This window comes from Haliotis rubra, unplaced genomic scaffold (assembly GCF_003918875.1).
Source record: "Haliotis rubra isolate DU_JTF1 unplaced genomic scaffold, ASM391887v1 Scf1443, whole genome shotgun sequence".
Taxonomy (NCBI): Eukaryota; Metazoa; Mollusca; class Gastropoda; order Lepetellida; family Haliotidae; genus Haliotis; species Haliotis rubra.
In genome coordinates this window covers 4,011-18,647 of record NW_025765385.1, presented here as the reverse complement: position 1 = coordinate 18,647, position 14,637 = coordinate 4,011, and the positions used below count along the sequence as shown (strand labels likewise).

Here is a 14,637-nt window from a genome sequence, read left to right as displayed (position 1 = left end):
TCTGCAGTATGGTCTGCGCAGGAGGGTTCACCTGTATGCAGCAAGGTAACGTCAGCGTCAGTATCTAAGGAGGATCTACAGGGAGGGTTCACCTGTACTGCAGCAAGCTCAAATTCGCGGTGACAGTCTGCAGTATGGTCTACAGGGAGGGTTAACCTGTATGCAGCAAGCTCAAAGTGTGTGACAGTCTGCAGTATGGTCTACAGGAGAGTTCACCTACCATACAGCAAGGTAATGTCATGACTATCATCAGGAGGGTTTACAGGAGGTTCACCTGTATGCAAGCAGTAAGGCGGCGGCAAGGTAATGCTTCATGTCACTATCTTAAGGGGGAGGATCTACAGGAGGTTCACCTGTATGCAGCAAAGCAATGTCTCATGACCCCTATCATCAGGAGGGTCACAGGAAGGTTCACCTGTATGCAGCAAGCTAAAGTCATGTGACAGTCTGCAGTATGGTCTACAGGAGGGTTCACCTGCATGCAGCAAAGCTCAAGGATTGTGTGACAGTCTGCAGTATGGTCCACAGGAGGGTTCACCTGTATGCAGCAAGCTCTGAAGTTGTGTGACAGTCTGCAGTATGGGTCTACAAGGGAGGGTTCTACCTGTATGCAGCAAGGTAATGCTCATGTCAGTATCTTAAGGGAGATCTCCACAGGAGGGTCTCACTTACCAGTATGCAGCGGCTCAAGTCGGTGTGACAGTCTGGCATGGTCTACAGGAGGGTTAACCCTGTATGCAGCAAGCCCGGTTGTGTGACAGTCTGCAGTATGGTCTACAGGAGGGTTCACCTGTGGCAGCAAGGTAATGTCATGACTATCATCAGGAGGTTTACAGGAGGGTTCACCTGTATGCAGCAAGGTAATGTCATGTCACTATCTTTTAAGGAGGATCTGCCAGGAGGGGTTCACCTGTATGCAGCAAAGCAATGTCATGACTATCATCAGGAGGGTCTACAGGGAAGGTTCACCTGTATGCAGCAAGCTCAAGTCATGTGACAGTCTGCAGTGAAGTCTACAGGAGGATTCACCCGTATGCGCAGCAAGCTCAAGTTGTGTGACAGTCTGCAGTATGGTCTACAGGGGAGGGTTCACCTGTATGCAGCAAAGCTCAAAGTTGTGTGACAGTCCATGTATGGTCTACAGGGAGGGTTCACCCGTATGCAGCAAGCCTGGGGTCATGTGACAGTATGCAGGCGGTCTACAGGGAGGATTCACCTGTATGCAGCAAGCCAAGTTGTGCGACAGTCCGCAGTATGGTCTACAGGGACGGTTCACCCTGTATGCAGCAAAAGTAATGTCAGCGACTATCATCAGGAGGTCTACAGGAGGGTTCACCTGTATGCAGCAAAGCCTGCTGTGCGATTAGTCTGCAGCATGGTCTGCCAGGAGGGTTCACCCGTATGCAGCAAAGGTAATGGCAGCGCCGTAAGTATCTTCGCGGGTGGGTTTAAAGGGAGGGTCTTCACCCGTGGCGCAGCAAAGGTAATGTCATGTCACTATCTTAAGGGAGGATCTACAGGAGGTTCTCCTGTATGCAGCAAGGTAATGCTTCATCATGTCACCATCATCAGGAGGGTCTACAGGGAGGGTTCACCTGTATGCAGCAAGGTAATGTCATGTCAGTATCTTCAGGGTGGGTTTAAAGGGAGGGTTCACCTGTATGCAGCAAGGTAATGTCATGTCACTTCCCTTCAGGGTGGGTCTACAGGGAGGTCTTCACCCTGTATGCAACAAGCTCAAGTCATGTGACAGTCTACGCAGTATGGTCTACAGGGACGGTTCACCTGTATGCAGCAAGGTAATGTCAGCGTCCAGTATCTTAAGGGAGGATCTACAGGAGTGGGTTCCTCCTGTATGCAGCAAGGTAACAGTCAGCTACTATCATCAGGAGGGTCTACAGGAGGGTTCTCCTGTATGCAGCAAGCTCAAGTCGCAGTGTGACAGTCTGCAGTATGGTCTACAGGAGGAATTCACCTGTATGCAGCAAGCCCAAGTTGTGTGACAGTCTGCAGTATGGTCTACAGGGAGGGTTCACCTGGGTATGCCTGCAAGCGTAATGTCATGTTACTATCTTAAGGGGAGGATCTACTGGGAGGGCTCACCTGTATGCAGCAAGCTCAAGTCATGTGACAGTCTGCAGCATGGTCTACAGGAGGGTCTTCACCTGTATACAGCAAGGTAATATCAGCGTCAGTATCTTCAGGGTGGGTTTAAAGGGAGGGTTCACCTGGATACAGCACGCTCAAGTCATGTGACAGTCTGCAGTATGGTCTACAGAGAGGGTTCACCTGTATGCAGCAAAAAGGTAATGTCATGACATTATCATCAGGAAGGAGTCTACAGGGAGGGTCTCACCTGTATGCAACAAGCTAAAAGTCATGTGACAGTCTGCATTGTAGTCTACAGGGAGGGTTCACCTGTATGCAGCAGAGCAGAATCATATTATCATCAGGAGGGTCTTAGCAGGGAGGGTTCACCTGTATGCAGCAAGCTCAAGTCATGTGACAGTCTGCAGTAGGGTCTACAGGGAGGGTTCCACCTGTATGCAGCAAGGTAATGTCATGTCCCAGTATCTTAAGGGGAGGATCTACAGGGAGGGAGTTCACCTGCTGTGTGCAGCAAGGTAATGTCATGACTAGCATCGTAGGAGGGTCTACAGGGAAGGTTCACCTGTGCAACAGAGACCGAGTCATGCTGGACAGTCCTGCTGTATGAGTCTACACTGTGCGGTTCACCCAAGGCAGCAAGCTCATGTCAGGACAGTCTGCAGTATGGTCTTCAGGGATTAGAGCACCCCTGGGCAGCAAACTCATGTCATGTTAATATGTGTTTAGAAAGAAGTGTGTAAAAGCCATCAACAACAAGGGCTCCAGATATTTTTCATGATCAGGATTTTATACTCCCTCATTCTGCCAATATAGCAATACTAGAGAAACAATAAAGGAGTACATTTAGAGAGCTGAATGGAATTTAATTGAGAATCTTGTGTTTTCGTTTCATATGTACGCCACCACATTGCTACTCTTTGTGTAAACGGTCAATGAACAATAAAACAATACATTTTCAGGTAAAGCCCTGCATCTGTAAATGATTCTAAGACCGTGCCACCATTGCTGTGATGTGTATCTGCTACATATTCTAAATTATTTCCTGTCATTGTCAGCACATATTGTTTATCCGTACATTAATGCCGATATGGCCCTTATCTGGAACTCCTGCAACAAGGTGCAAGTGCCCCAAGCATTTAATTTTGCGGGTTCTGATCTGTGAAGCAGGGCCATGCTGGCCATGTGCCAGCAATTTTAAAACTCTCCTGATGCAATCCCACTCATTGTCTCGCATCACCATTTTCATACTCCCCTACACAGACTGAGCATGATTACACCTTACACTGATCACCCGACATGGGTGACAATGGCCATAGCACCATGGGCCACACACAGTAGGAGTGGAATCAGTTGCACTACTGATAACATTGTTAATTTTTGTAAATGTTAGACATGTTATTTGACACTACTACACTGAACTTTTGTCACTTGAATTTGTCCGGGATTACTATGCATATTGCCCTGGGTGAACCCTGGCCCGTATGTGAGAAGGAAATGAACACACTAACAGGTGTATTATCTTCACAAACCTATGACTATGCCAACAAACACAATGAGTGACTCCATGAGGCTCTCTGGTTCACTGGATACAAATGAGTATTGTACTACATATAAATCTGAGCTTTGGATGCTCAATATGTAAATAGCAGTGACATGGGTTACCAAAACAGGCTATCAGAACAACAATTAAAACACAAGTTCAATGCACAATGCTGTCACATGGAGCACTAAACGGGACGCGCAACAAGTTCCATCTTTTAAATCTTTTTGGATGCAAATGGAAGGAGGAGTGAGGCTGAGTTTTAACAAAGCGCTTTGAGCGATACTCCAGCAATATCATTAGGGGGAACACCATAATGAGCTTGACACATTGTGCATGTGGGGATGGAACTGGGTCTGTGGCATGAAGAGCTGCGTGCTTTTAACCAGAAGAGCTAACACCACTCACCCACACCGCTAACTGGGAGGAACTACAGGCCTGGGATGGTGGTGTGGGGAGTCAAATATCCTTATTCAACCTTACTTTACTCTCTTTGAACATTGCCGATCATTTTCCAGCACCTTTTGGAGGTCACAAGCCTCCCTTTTATCGCTGCCATTATAGAGTTACATTGATCTTGTAGCTTGTTGAGATTGCTAACTGACTGGAACAAGTATATCCTCGACTGAGTCCTTCTCCTTTCATACCACATGTACACACTCAAATATTGTATAATCGTATGACAGCTGTCAGCCCAGGCCTCCACTAGAGCCGTGCTCAACAGTACAATGTAATACTATAAATCAAGTGGGTACATACTTTCAGCCATAGCACTGCGTGTCCAAGAACTTCACCCAATGCATAGAAGGCAAACAAACCTTGTACAAAACCCCTCGAAATCACTCGCTTGTTTATATACCCCAGTCCATAAACGAGAGTCAATGACATTTTTGATTCACATGCTGTAGTGCTATTCTTTGACTGGAAACAGGAGAGTTCTTTGGAAAATATAATAATGTGGACAAGGAAGTCTGTGTGCATCCTCCTCATTTTTTTTTCTCACCTAATGTTGGTTAAAAGATTTAGTTCAAACGTATGAAAGTAGGGAAGGAGAGGAAGAGAGGCAGGGAGACAGGGTGGATGATAGACAGATTGAGATAGATTGTGTGGGGAGAGAGAGAGAGGGAGAGAGAGAAAGAGGGAGAGAGAGAGAGAGAGAGAGGGGAGAGAAAGAGAGAGAGAGAGCTGGAGAGAGAGAGAGAGGAGAGAGAGAGATGGAGAGAGAGCCAAAAAAAAAAAAAGAGAGAGAGAGAGAGAGAGAGAGAGAGAGAGAAAGAGAGAGGGGAGGGGTGGTTTTAGCAGTTTTCCACCCACGTAACAAGTCATCCAAAATGACCAAGTCTGTCCACTCGTCGATCCAACTTTGAAGGCACTGAGCTCAGGTCAAATTCCTATTCTCTTATAGTAAACTCAACAAATCAATTCCTCATGGTAGCATGGAAACTGTGAGAAATATGATGTTAAGAGCTTTGCCCAAGTTTCTGAGACCAATCCTCTCTGAGTCACACTGATGTTCATTGTATATTCGAGAATTCCTAGAGTTCTATTTACTTACCTGGTATCCCAATGTGGACCCTAAAGCTAAACGCCTAATTGAGCTAGATTATAAGCTTGGAAAGTAGCAAAATCAATCAATTTCTATTTCATGACCACTGATTGATCACTGTCCTGTAACAAAATATCCATGCAGGGGTAGTCTTACTTTCTAGGTTAATGATTTCAATGTGGCAGGATCGTTTATTCTTTAACTCACATTTTCACAGAAAAAAGGACAAGGCTGATAAGTTAAAGAAAACTTTGCTGATTACACTGAAGAATTGTATGCTACTCGTAAAGCGTTCAATACCAAAATGCTTAACAGCCTATGAGATTTGCAGCTAGGCAGGGATCTATCTAAAGGAGCTTTGTGATAATTCTTGCAGCAGGTGCTTTGTTGATTATGAATACCAAACTAAACTGGGTTTCACCATGGTCCCATATATTTATCAAAAGTTGAATCATGCTGGTCTGATGCCGAGTGTCACGTTAATTAATGATACGTATTTGTAGTAAATAATGGGAGCGCAGTGCATAATCTTAAGTACTCACAGTTTGATGACATCAAACCCAAGAAAGCATGATAAAATACACAATACACAGTGATTAGCTAGTGCTCAAAGAGGCATTGAGCATGTCAAATCCTCATTTGATGTGGGCAGGGGTATATACGTTGTTACAAGCACTTGATGATGATTAGGAGATCTAACGAAAAGTTTCCTATTATCCGTATTTCACACACAGACAAGCACTTTACGTTTAGGCAATAAACAGCATCCTGCTGGAGCCATAGAACGGTTAACATTTGTATTCATGATTACAAAATTTTTTGTGCTGCTACATAATTTTAAAATTAACGGTATATACCATCATCCTGTGAATCCAGATTATCGCTATCTGTTTTCTTCTAAGTGTAACATTTGAGTGAGTGAGTGAGTGAGTGAGAAGGGAAGTCCTTGAGTGAAACAGGGTCATGTCATTCCTAAGGATTGAGAACCTTTGCACAGCTTAACGGTGACAACTATTACTTCAAGAGAGCCATGCTGGTTTACATATGTGGTATAAATGGGGCTTAACCTCATGTTATAACCCAAAGTTATTGTGCTCATAAAGGAAATAAGTTATTCAGCCCTAACATCCTTTGTTACACTGGGGGTGGTGGGGCCTTCTAGTGGGTACTGGCAGTTTGCTTCGTCATGCCAAAGACCAGGGTTCCATTCCCCACATGGGTACAATAGTGTGAAGCCCATTTTGTGGTGTCCCCACTAATATGCTGGAACACAAGCTAAAAGTACGTAAAACTATACTCACTCCTTTTACACTGGGTATTTGATGTTTTGACATTTTTTTTTTTTTTTTTTGGGATTCAACATATTATGCTCCTTTGGATCCACAGGCATTTATAGACCAATGATGGTCAATATTTCTAACATAATTTGCAGTTTCCAGGTAATTGTTAACTTTTTTCTGTTTGTTTTGCTGACCCAAATGTTTCAGTTTCTGCATTAGCTCAATTTTGGGATACAGTCTGTCATTTACAATAGGTGAGCTGCGAGTATTTGTAAGTTATTCATTGAATTAAAGCATTGACTGGATAATAATCATGAGTAATGATATTCAGGTAATAACACACTGATAAAGAGGCTACATGGACTGATTGCCTGCAAAAGTTGTTACAGCTATCAGATTCTTCAATTCTAATAAATACATTTTGTACACAAGCAACTTAATAATATGTGGTATCAGATCCGATTTGTTTTGAGATTTTGCTCCCCACATAGTGTTGTTGTGCCATCGGGTTTCTTCTATCTTAATACTGTATATATGTACAGCCAAGCAACTTCAAATTAGGGGCTGTGGGGTAGTCTTGTGGTTAAAGTTGGCTAGTTCTCGCGTCGAAGACAGGGTTTCATTCCCCGCGTGGGCTGTCGTGGAGCCCATTTCTGGTGTCCGTGCCATGATATACGTGGAATATTGCCCCAACAATGATAAAAATAGAAACTCCTCAACTTCAAAATATTTGGTTTCAGTGATTTGTTTTGAGATTTCGTTTCGATGTGCATCATATCTGGAGGTGATTAGGTGATTAGGCCCAGACCAATTTTATTTCTTGTTCTCACGGATCTTTGTCCTCAAGAAAACCTAAAAGAGCGGGAGGGACATTTTTTTTTTAAATCACCAGTCAAAGTAATATTCCTTTTAAATACTAAAAGTATTTTATTTTTGGCAATTGATGAAGTTTATATGGGGCAAAAAACAATCAAGGCAAACAAATATTTTTGTGTAAGTTTACCTTTTTGGTCAATAAAAACATAAGGATATTATTTTTTGAGCGGGGAAAATTAATTCCTATTTTTTTCAAACAATGCTCAATTGAATAACAATAACAGAGCGAGATATGCTGCAAGCTGTGGGGTGTTTGTAGAAGGCTATGTTAGGCTATGATTACACATAGCCATTTAGAAAGTGGTCAAATGTAACACATGTTATATTTGGGATTACACTTTCTTAGTAAAGTACAGTGTCTAGTACTTTTGTTGGGTTGAGTCCCATGCAGGATTCGAACCCACACCCTCAGAGGGTCGAGAACCTAATCGCCAGCACACAAAAATCAGCCTCCTAACCCGGCTCAGCCACAGCAACTTCCTGACCATCTAATCTGCACTTTTACTAGAGCGTGTAATCCCAAATATAACTTGCCCGGTTACATTTGCTTTCTAAATGGCTATGTGTAATCACAGCTTTACGTGGGAGTTGTGCCAATTCACATGTATCAGAGTGGTACTAGAAGTCCGCATAGTCTAGACTACCAGTTTTGTGGAACCCACACCCTCAAGTCAGGCACCTAATCACCAGCAAACAGAGTCAAGCCGTCTAACCCACTCAGCCATTGTAGATGAATTCTGAACCAGCAGCGACAACTAAATGTAAGTGTGTGTTTACATGCATAACTTACTCTTCTGAAGAAGATCTGGGTTAGAATTTTTGGTCTTTGTATAGCAATGATTGTCGTAAGAGAGCGACTAATTAGGGACCAGGTAGTGGTCAGGCACACTGACTTGGTTGACACATGTCGCCATTATCCTCAGTGATGCATAGATCATTGCTCATGATTTTTGAACACTGGACTGTCTGGTCTAAAGGCTTGATTGTTTACAGACCACTGCCATATAGCTGGGAATATTGCTGAGTGAAGGATTACACAATAAACTAACAGACAAACAGAAACATGCATAGGATTCAATTAGTATGGTTTGGTGTTATGAGTGAATGAGTCAGTTGAGTTTTCTTGCCTCAACAATAATATTCAGCCATATGGCGCGTCTGTAAATGTCGAGGAGTCTGGACCAGACAAACCAGTGATCAACAGCATGAGCACTCGATCTGTAGCACTGGGAACCAATCAGCCGAAGCCTGACCACCGATCCCCGTTGAAGTGGCCTCTTCACGACAAGCATAGTAAGCACTTTTGTGGCAAGCATGGGTTGCTGAAGACCTATTCTACCCCGGATATTACATGGAATTGGGTTTGGTGTTATGCCATCTGTTGACAGCATCACAATGATATCATGGACAGGGATGACGGCTCACAGGACGAATTACAAATTGAGAGGGATTAAGATTTGTTGCATTGGCAGTATTTCAGCTTAATGTGTGACTAAAACATTCTAATGCTTATGATACACAAGATTACAAAGAGACAGAGAGTGAAGACCATTTGCTTGGGTGTCCCCTTCGATATTGCTGGAATATTGCTAATAGTGGGTGTAAAGCTAAACTCCCCACTCACTCACAAAGCTACAACAGGCAGACAAGGCACCCTAATCAAACATAATCTGTCAACTACGAAATAATAACTCTTGATGTGCCAAAACGATTCCATCTGGCACAAAGGTAAAACTGGTGAAGGTTTTATGGGAATGGACACCCAAGACCTGGGCCTAGATTTTGAAGCTCTCTTAGAGCTAAAGATTTGTGGCAAGGATTGATGTAAATATATGGCACTTTTGACTATCTTAAGCTAAAGAGCTTGAGAAAATCTAGGAAAAAATAAGTAATTACAACAGCCAAGTATGAATACACAATGCCATTCAGCAAAGGAGACGGTTAACTTGTCTGTGGATTCTGAGATCAGTAAACTAAAATGAAATATTATCTTTCAAGATGAAATGCTGATTACAACGAATGGTATATAGAATTATGTAATAGTGTTATGCTTTGTATTACAGCAATTGATTCAAATGTAATAGTGTTATACTTTATGCAACAGTGATGCAGTGTATTACATTGTTTTCATTGTCTAACCCCAGCATTAGAATTGTAAGAGGTGAGTGAGGGTGCATGGTAGAGTATGGTTTTATGATGCTTTAACAAAACTCCTGCAAAAATCAGAGTAGAGGGACAATGGCGGATGCAGAGGGGGGGTCTGGGGTCAACTCGAACTTTGTAAAAATGACTTAAGACCACATTAAAGATTTGTTTTTAGCGCTATGAGCCAATGGGGAGTTCAAACCCCCTGAATCCCCTTTCAAAAATTCCTGGATTTGCGTCATACGAGGGACACCATGTGCAGATTCGAACCAGGTCTTCGAATGTGGACTTGAGTGGACACTTTAACCATCATGCTACCCCAATCGCCTCTTTGGCATTGAGAATACCAATACCTTCACATTTACAGCATATTGTTCTGTTACTTATAAAGCAATATTAATACCATGTTATAGATAGTTTACACCTTGGGTCATGAATTACCAACGCACATTCCACCTGAATTCTTATTACAAGCATACTAAACTTTAGGTATACCATGATTCACCTACCGATGCGCCGATAATATTCCTCCGGCATTATTAGGAAAGGGCAAATAATAGTTGAAAACCATAACTCAGTATAAAAGGCCAAATGTTATTTACCAAATCAGCAGCAGCTGATGCAAAGAGTGAGTGAGTGGTGAAGGTTTGGTTTTGCGCGCACTCCAGTTAATATTCCAGCTATATGGCGGTCTGTAGGGTAATCGAGTCCTGGAGTTCAGACAATCCGTGCAGATGAACAGCATGAGCATCGATCCTGCGCCAATTGGGAACCGATGACATGTGTCAGCCAAGTCAGCCGAAACTGACCACCGATCGTTAATTAGTCACTCTACTTTACTAGATAGTAAGCTTAAGCATGGCAAGCACATGGGTTGGCTGAAAGACCTATTCTACCTCGGATCTTCACACGGGTCCTGATGCAAAAGAAACAAAAAAGGCATTGCTAACTCAAATAGCCGACTAAATTTTCATATGATTTATAGTTCTGGAGGCAGAAAGAGATTTTTTGTAGTGGTTATTTTCAACTGAGCTATTTTATGACTACACGATACCATTTTAAAAGTTGTCAGATATAAACCCGTAAGTGAAATATTGACGCACTGGCCCACTGGCGTGGCTAGTAAATATCCAGTCAGGCCAGTAAATCTCCACAGTCACTGGCCCGACTGTCCGATGGAAATTTCAAGGGGTCATTTTGTAAATATATCACTCTCTCTGACTTGTTAAGTTATAATACACCGCCGCCTTTTAATCATGCACAATAATTATGGCCTGATAAAAATGTTCATCACATTAGCAGCTTAATGATGAAACCTGTGTCAAATGCCGACAATATCTCTATCTATTTTGTAAGTAATCTTTGCTTTAGTTTCTCCATTCAAATTTCTGCCTAATTAAAATTATTTTGTGGACTAGAAACTTTGGGCAGACATAAGCTAGCCCAACTGGCTAGCAAACTTTGGAAACTATTTAGCTACTACTTTCGATGTAATATATTTAGGATAACATACTTTCTTGGTAGGTGGTGTAGATAAGGCAGTATGCTCTCTTTACTCTTAGTCACTAACACGTGATATCATCATTATTAGAGCAGTGATTCATAAACATGTGATTCAATTTTTACAAAAGTATTTGGACTTTTCTCATGTCCCCTTCGCGGACTCCCTAGAAAATTTTGTTGCGTCCCATTGTCAACATTATGTAAAAGAATGCAGGAATTCGTGTCCTGTAAATCCACACCTCCGCAGGAGCACTAAATCCTTGTAGTAGACACAATATGCGGTGTAACCCCCCAGACATATTTGAATATAGAACATACTTTAATGACAATGATCTTGACATCTGGGAATCTGGTAACCCGTGAAGATCCGGGTTAGGAATGAACCTTCAGTAACCCTTGCTTGTTGTAAGAGAAGTGACCGCGGGATGGTGTATCAGACTTCGCTGGCTTAGTTGATAAGCATGCTCGCCGATTGCCCAATTGCGCCAGAACCATGCCAGCCGCTGTTACGATCACTGGATTGTCTGGTCCAGACTCGATATTTACAGACCGCTGCCATATAGCTGGAATATTGCTGAGTGCGCGGCGTAAAACTTACTCATTCACTCAATTCGAATCTGAGAAGCACTCTGGTGTGTCAGATATCTGTAGTACTACAGAACAAAGTATACTATCAAATTTGTTGTTAGCGACCTCTTTTAATGTTTAGGGATATGTTAATATGGATTCATGTACCATTGTTAAGCAAGACAACGGGTTTGAGGATTATACCAACACATTGCTATAACACTACATGTATAGGGGCTATGATCTATATGGTGCTGTCTACTTTCATCCATCAACTTTTTACAAAATGCGAGTTCTAGGGTAGCCTAAGTGGTTAATTCACTACACATGGGAATCCAGATGTGTGAAGGTCATTCTCGTGTTCCCTGCCATGATATTGCTGGAATATTGCTAAAAGCGGCATGCTACAGAACTCACTCACTCCAGGAAATGCATGTTAAAATTAATAAAACCCAACACATATAGCCAGCAAATATTTCAGGCACATTCACGGCAAAACTGACTAACATTTATTCAAATCATTGTCATCTAAAATGGGCAGACAAATAATAGAGTGTACTTTTGAATCAAATGAATCATAATGAAAGATGCAGGTGTTTGTAAGTTAAAAAATACAAATACAGGCAATGCGACAAAAAATGCATCATAATATATATTTAATTGCATGAAAAAAAAGACCTAATTTATAAATATAATTTGGCATTAACGTTTGAGGCTTTGTATCAATTTCTTAATGTTCTTTTGAGTAAAAATGTGTTGCTGTGTTTAGCTTGTGGTGTTCTAGGATGTGTGTTCATATGACAGTACTTGACGGTGACATTATTCTCATATGGCTGTAGCATCATTACCATAATGATGCAAACATTGTGGAATTTTCAAAATAAAACAAATGACAATGCTGATATATAACAACTGTCACTGGCTATCTACGTGTGACAATGTGTGAGATATTTTCACATTGCTGAACGTGACAGTCATACTTGAACAAGAACAAATATTCGGTTAGAGACGTGACAGTCATATTTGCACTTGACACATTTCAACGACTCATACCTCGTTCTACCAAATGTATTCTTTTCCTATAAATTCATGGAGTGAAAAAAGTACCCACCCTTATGTTCCATGACATGCAAAGTCTTATCGTCGTCCTTATTGTTGTAGACAACCACAGCGGAAGCGTTATATTTCATGGCATTGGTGATCTTCTGTGTAAACGAACACTCTCCCCGCTGAGCAATCAGTGCGATCCATTTCACCTGAGGAATGGTCACATTGGAGTAATCATCACAGCCATGATTTTTGTCTTTAACTGTTTTAACGCTAACGACGACATACCACTCTCAGTGGCTCCACCTTCAACCTTTCAGAATTACTGGGACTCCGAATCTCCCACTTGTCGCTCGTAAACGACCCGTCTCTGTTCGTTGCCTTCTGTTTGTAGGTACATTTAAATATGCTTCGTAGTATGTATCGGTCGTCGTCGTTCCGTAATCTTCCGACAAAGCAAGTTTCTGGTGATAGTAAGAGTACCATTATGATCATCTTGAAGATGAGATGTGTCTTTGGTATTTCATATTTGATGGCAGACGGTCGTTCCAGGAATATATTCAAAAGCAGTTCCTTTCCTTCTGCAATCACACATTGTGATGAGAAGTGGTTGTTGTTTAAAAAACATTGAATGACGAAGCTACTTTCTGAACCACCAGCTGCAAAAGTGTTCCAACTGCGAGGAATTTGTCAAAACATACGTAATACAGAGATGTGACTCCTCCCTCGTCCTCGCTGTGCAGTGTTTTGGGTGTGACGTCAGCGAGATTGACATTGCTCGCCAGCGCCATCTATAAACACAGGTCACTGAGTAGGCAAATCCGTGTGTTGGAAACAATGCAAACCGAAAACACGTTAACTGTACAACTCCTATCAGTTCTCTTGTGTATCAAATAGAGTAATGACCTACGGCCATTTTCTCATATCGCACCGCTTGAACGAGATTGCCATAGTTCACAACACATTGTAGAATAGATTGTAATGTCGGCAGACATCTGGGTGATAAGACATTTATACACCACCGAGGCTTTGTGAACAACGTATCAAATATTCAGTTAAACAAGCACACGATAAAAGTATATCACAAAATGCACTATATATTGCCATTACCACAAACTATAGAAATCCCTTTTAGAAAGTGGTCAAACGTAACTTATGTCATATTTATTGTGAGAGAGAGTTCATAATTTGTGGCTGGGGTGGTGGTGATGATTTTAAGTGGGGTTCAACCATTTTGTTCTGTTTTGTACCCTTTCTGTAATTCAAAAGCTCTAAATGCAGTATAGATTTCTACTCTTTTCCTCAGATTCTGCCCCTGAGTTTCCGAGCTCACTGGGTATCTTTTCAGTTTAAATGGAGTTAATCTTGGTTCAATCAAAATTACATATTTTCAGTCTAATTTACTGGACTGTTCATAGGAGTTGAGGGGTGATTATGATGATTTCTTTTTCTTTTTTCTTTCTTTTTTTTTTGGGATTCACAAATGTACATGCTTCTCCATAAAATCATCACCCCCACCCCACCCCCAGCCATAAATTATGAACGGTTCCTAAGTGTTCGTCTTCATGTACCGCTGTATTCCTTCCGTAATATTTTCATGCTTTATTGTACCGCCATCTACTGTAATTATACCAAGCGGTACATTGCGCTATATTATGCTATCAACACAGTGACCCTTGACATAGGGCGTATTTACGCAGATAGAACGGGAGTAACTTTAATTTAACAGATATTGTGCGCGAGGCGTCTAGCTTACTTTGAAATTGGGCATGCGAAGTTGTCTCCCTTAGTAGCTATCACCAAGCGAACGTGCAAAATTGACCCAGCTCATCCACCACCGGCAATGTGCTTGCTTTGTGTGAGTTGACTGGCTCTGGGTGATATGAAAACAATTTGTATTCTAATTTGTTTAAAACAAAAATATGTTTGTTTTAAAAGTACAATCGATGATAAGTATTCACGAGGAGGTTTGAATATTTACTCCATCGCTAACCCGTTTTAAGAAGCGGGATTGCTGCTCCAAG

At 41.8% G+C, this 14,637-nt stretch overlaps 1 protein-coding gene across 1 annotated transcript in view; it reads right to left on the bottom strand.

The window, feature by feature from the left end:
- Positions 1-12,905, bottom strand: part of LOC124269373 (RING finger protein 150-like) — a gene marked incomplete at its 5' end in the record, with an annotated part of 28,386 nt that extends 15,481 nt beyond the window's left edge. The window contains one exon of the mRNA XM_046704389.1: positions 12,678-12,905. Coding sequence (XP_046560345.1) covers positions 12,678-12,905 — 228 coding nt within the window. The remainder of the gene's footprint in view (positions 1-12,677) is intronic.
- Between the last annotated feature and the right edge of the window lie 1,732 nt (positions 12,906-14,637).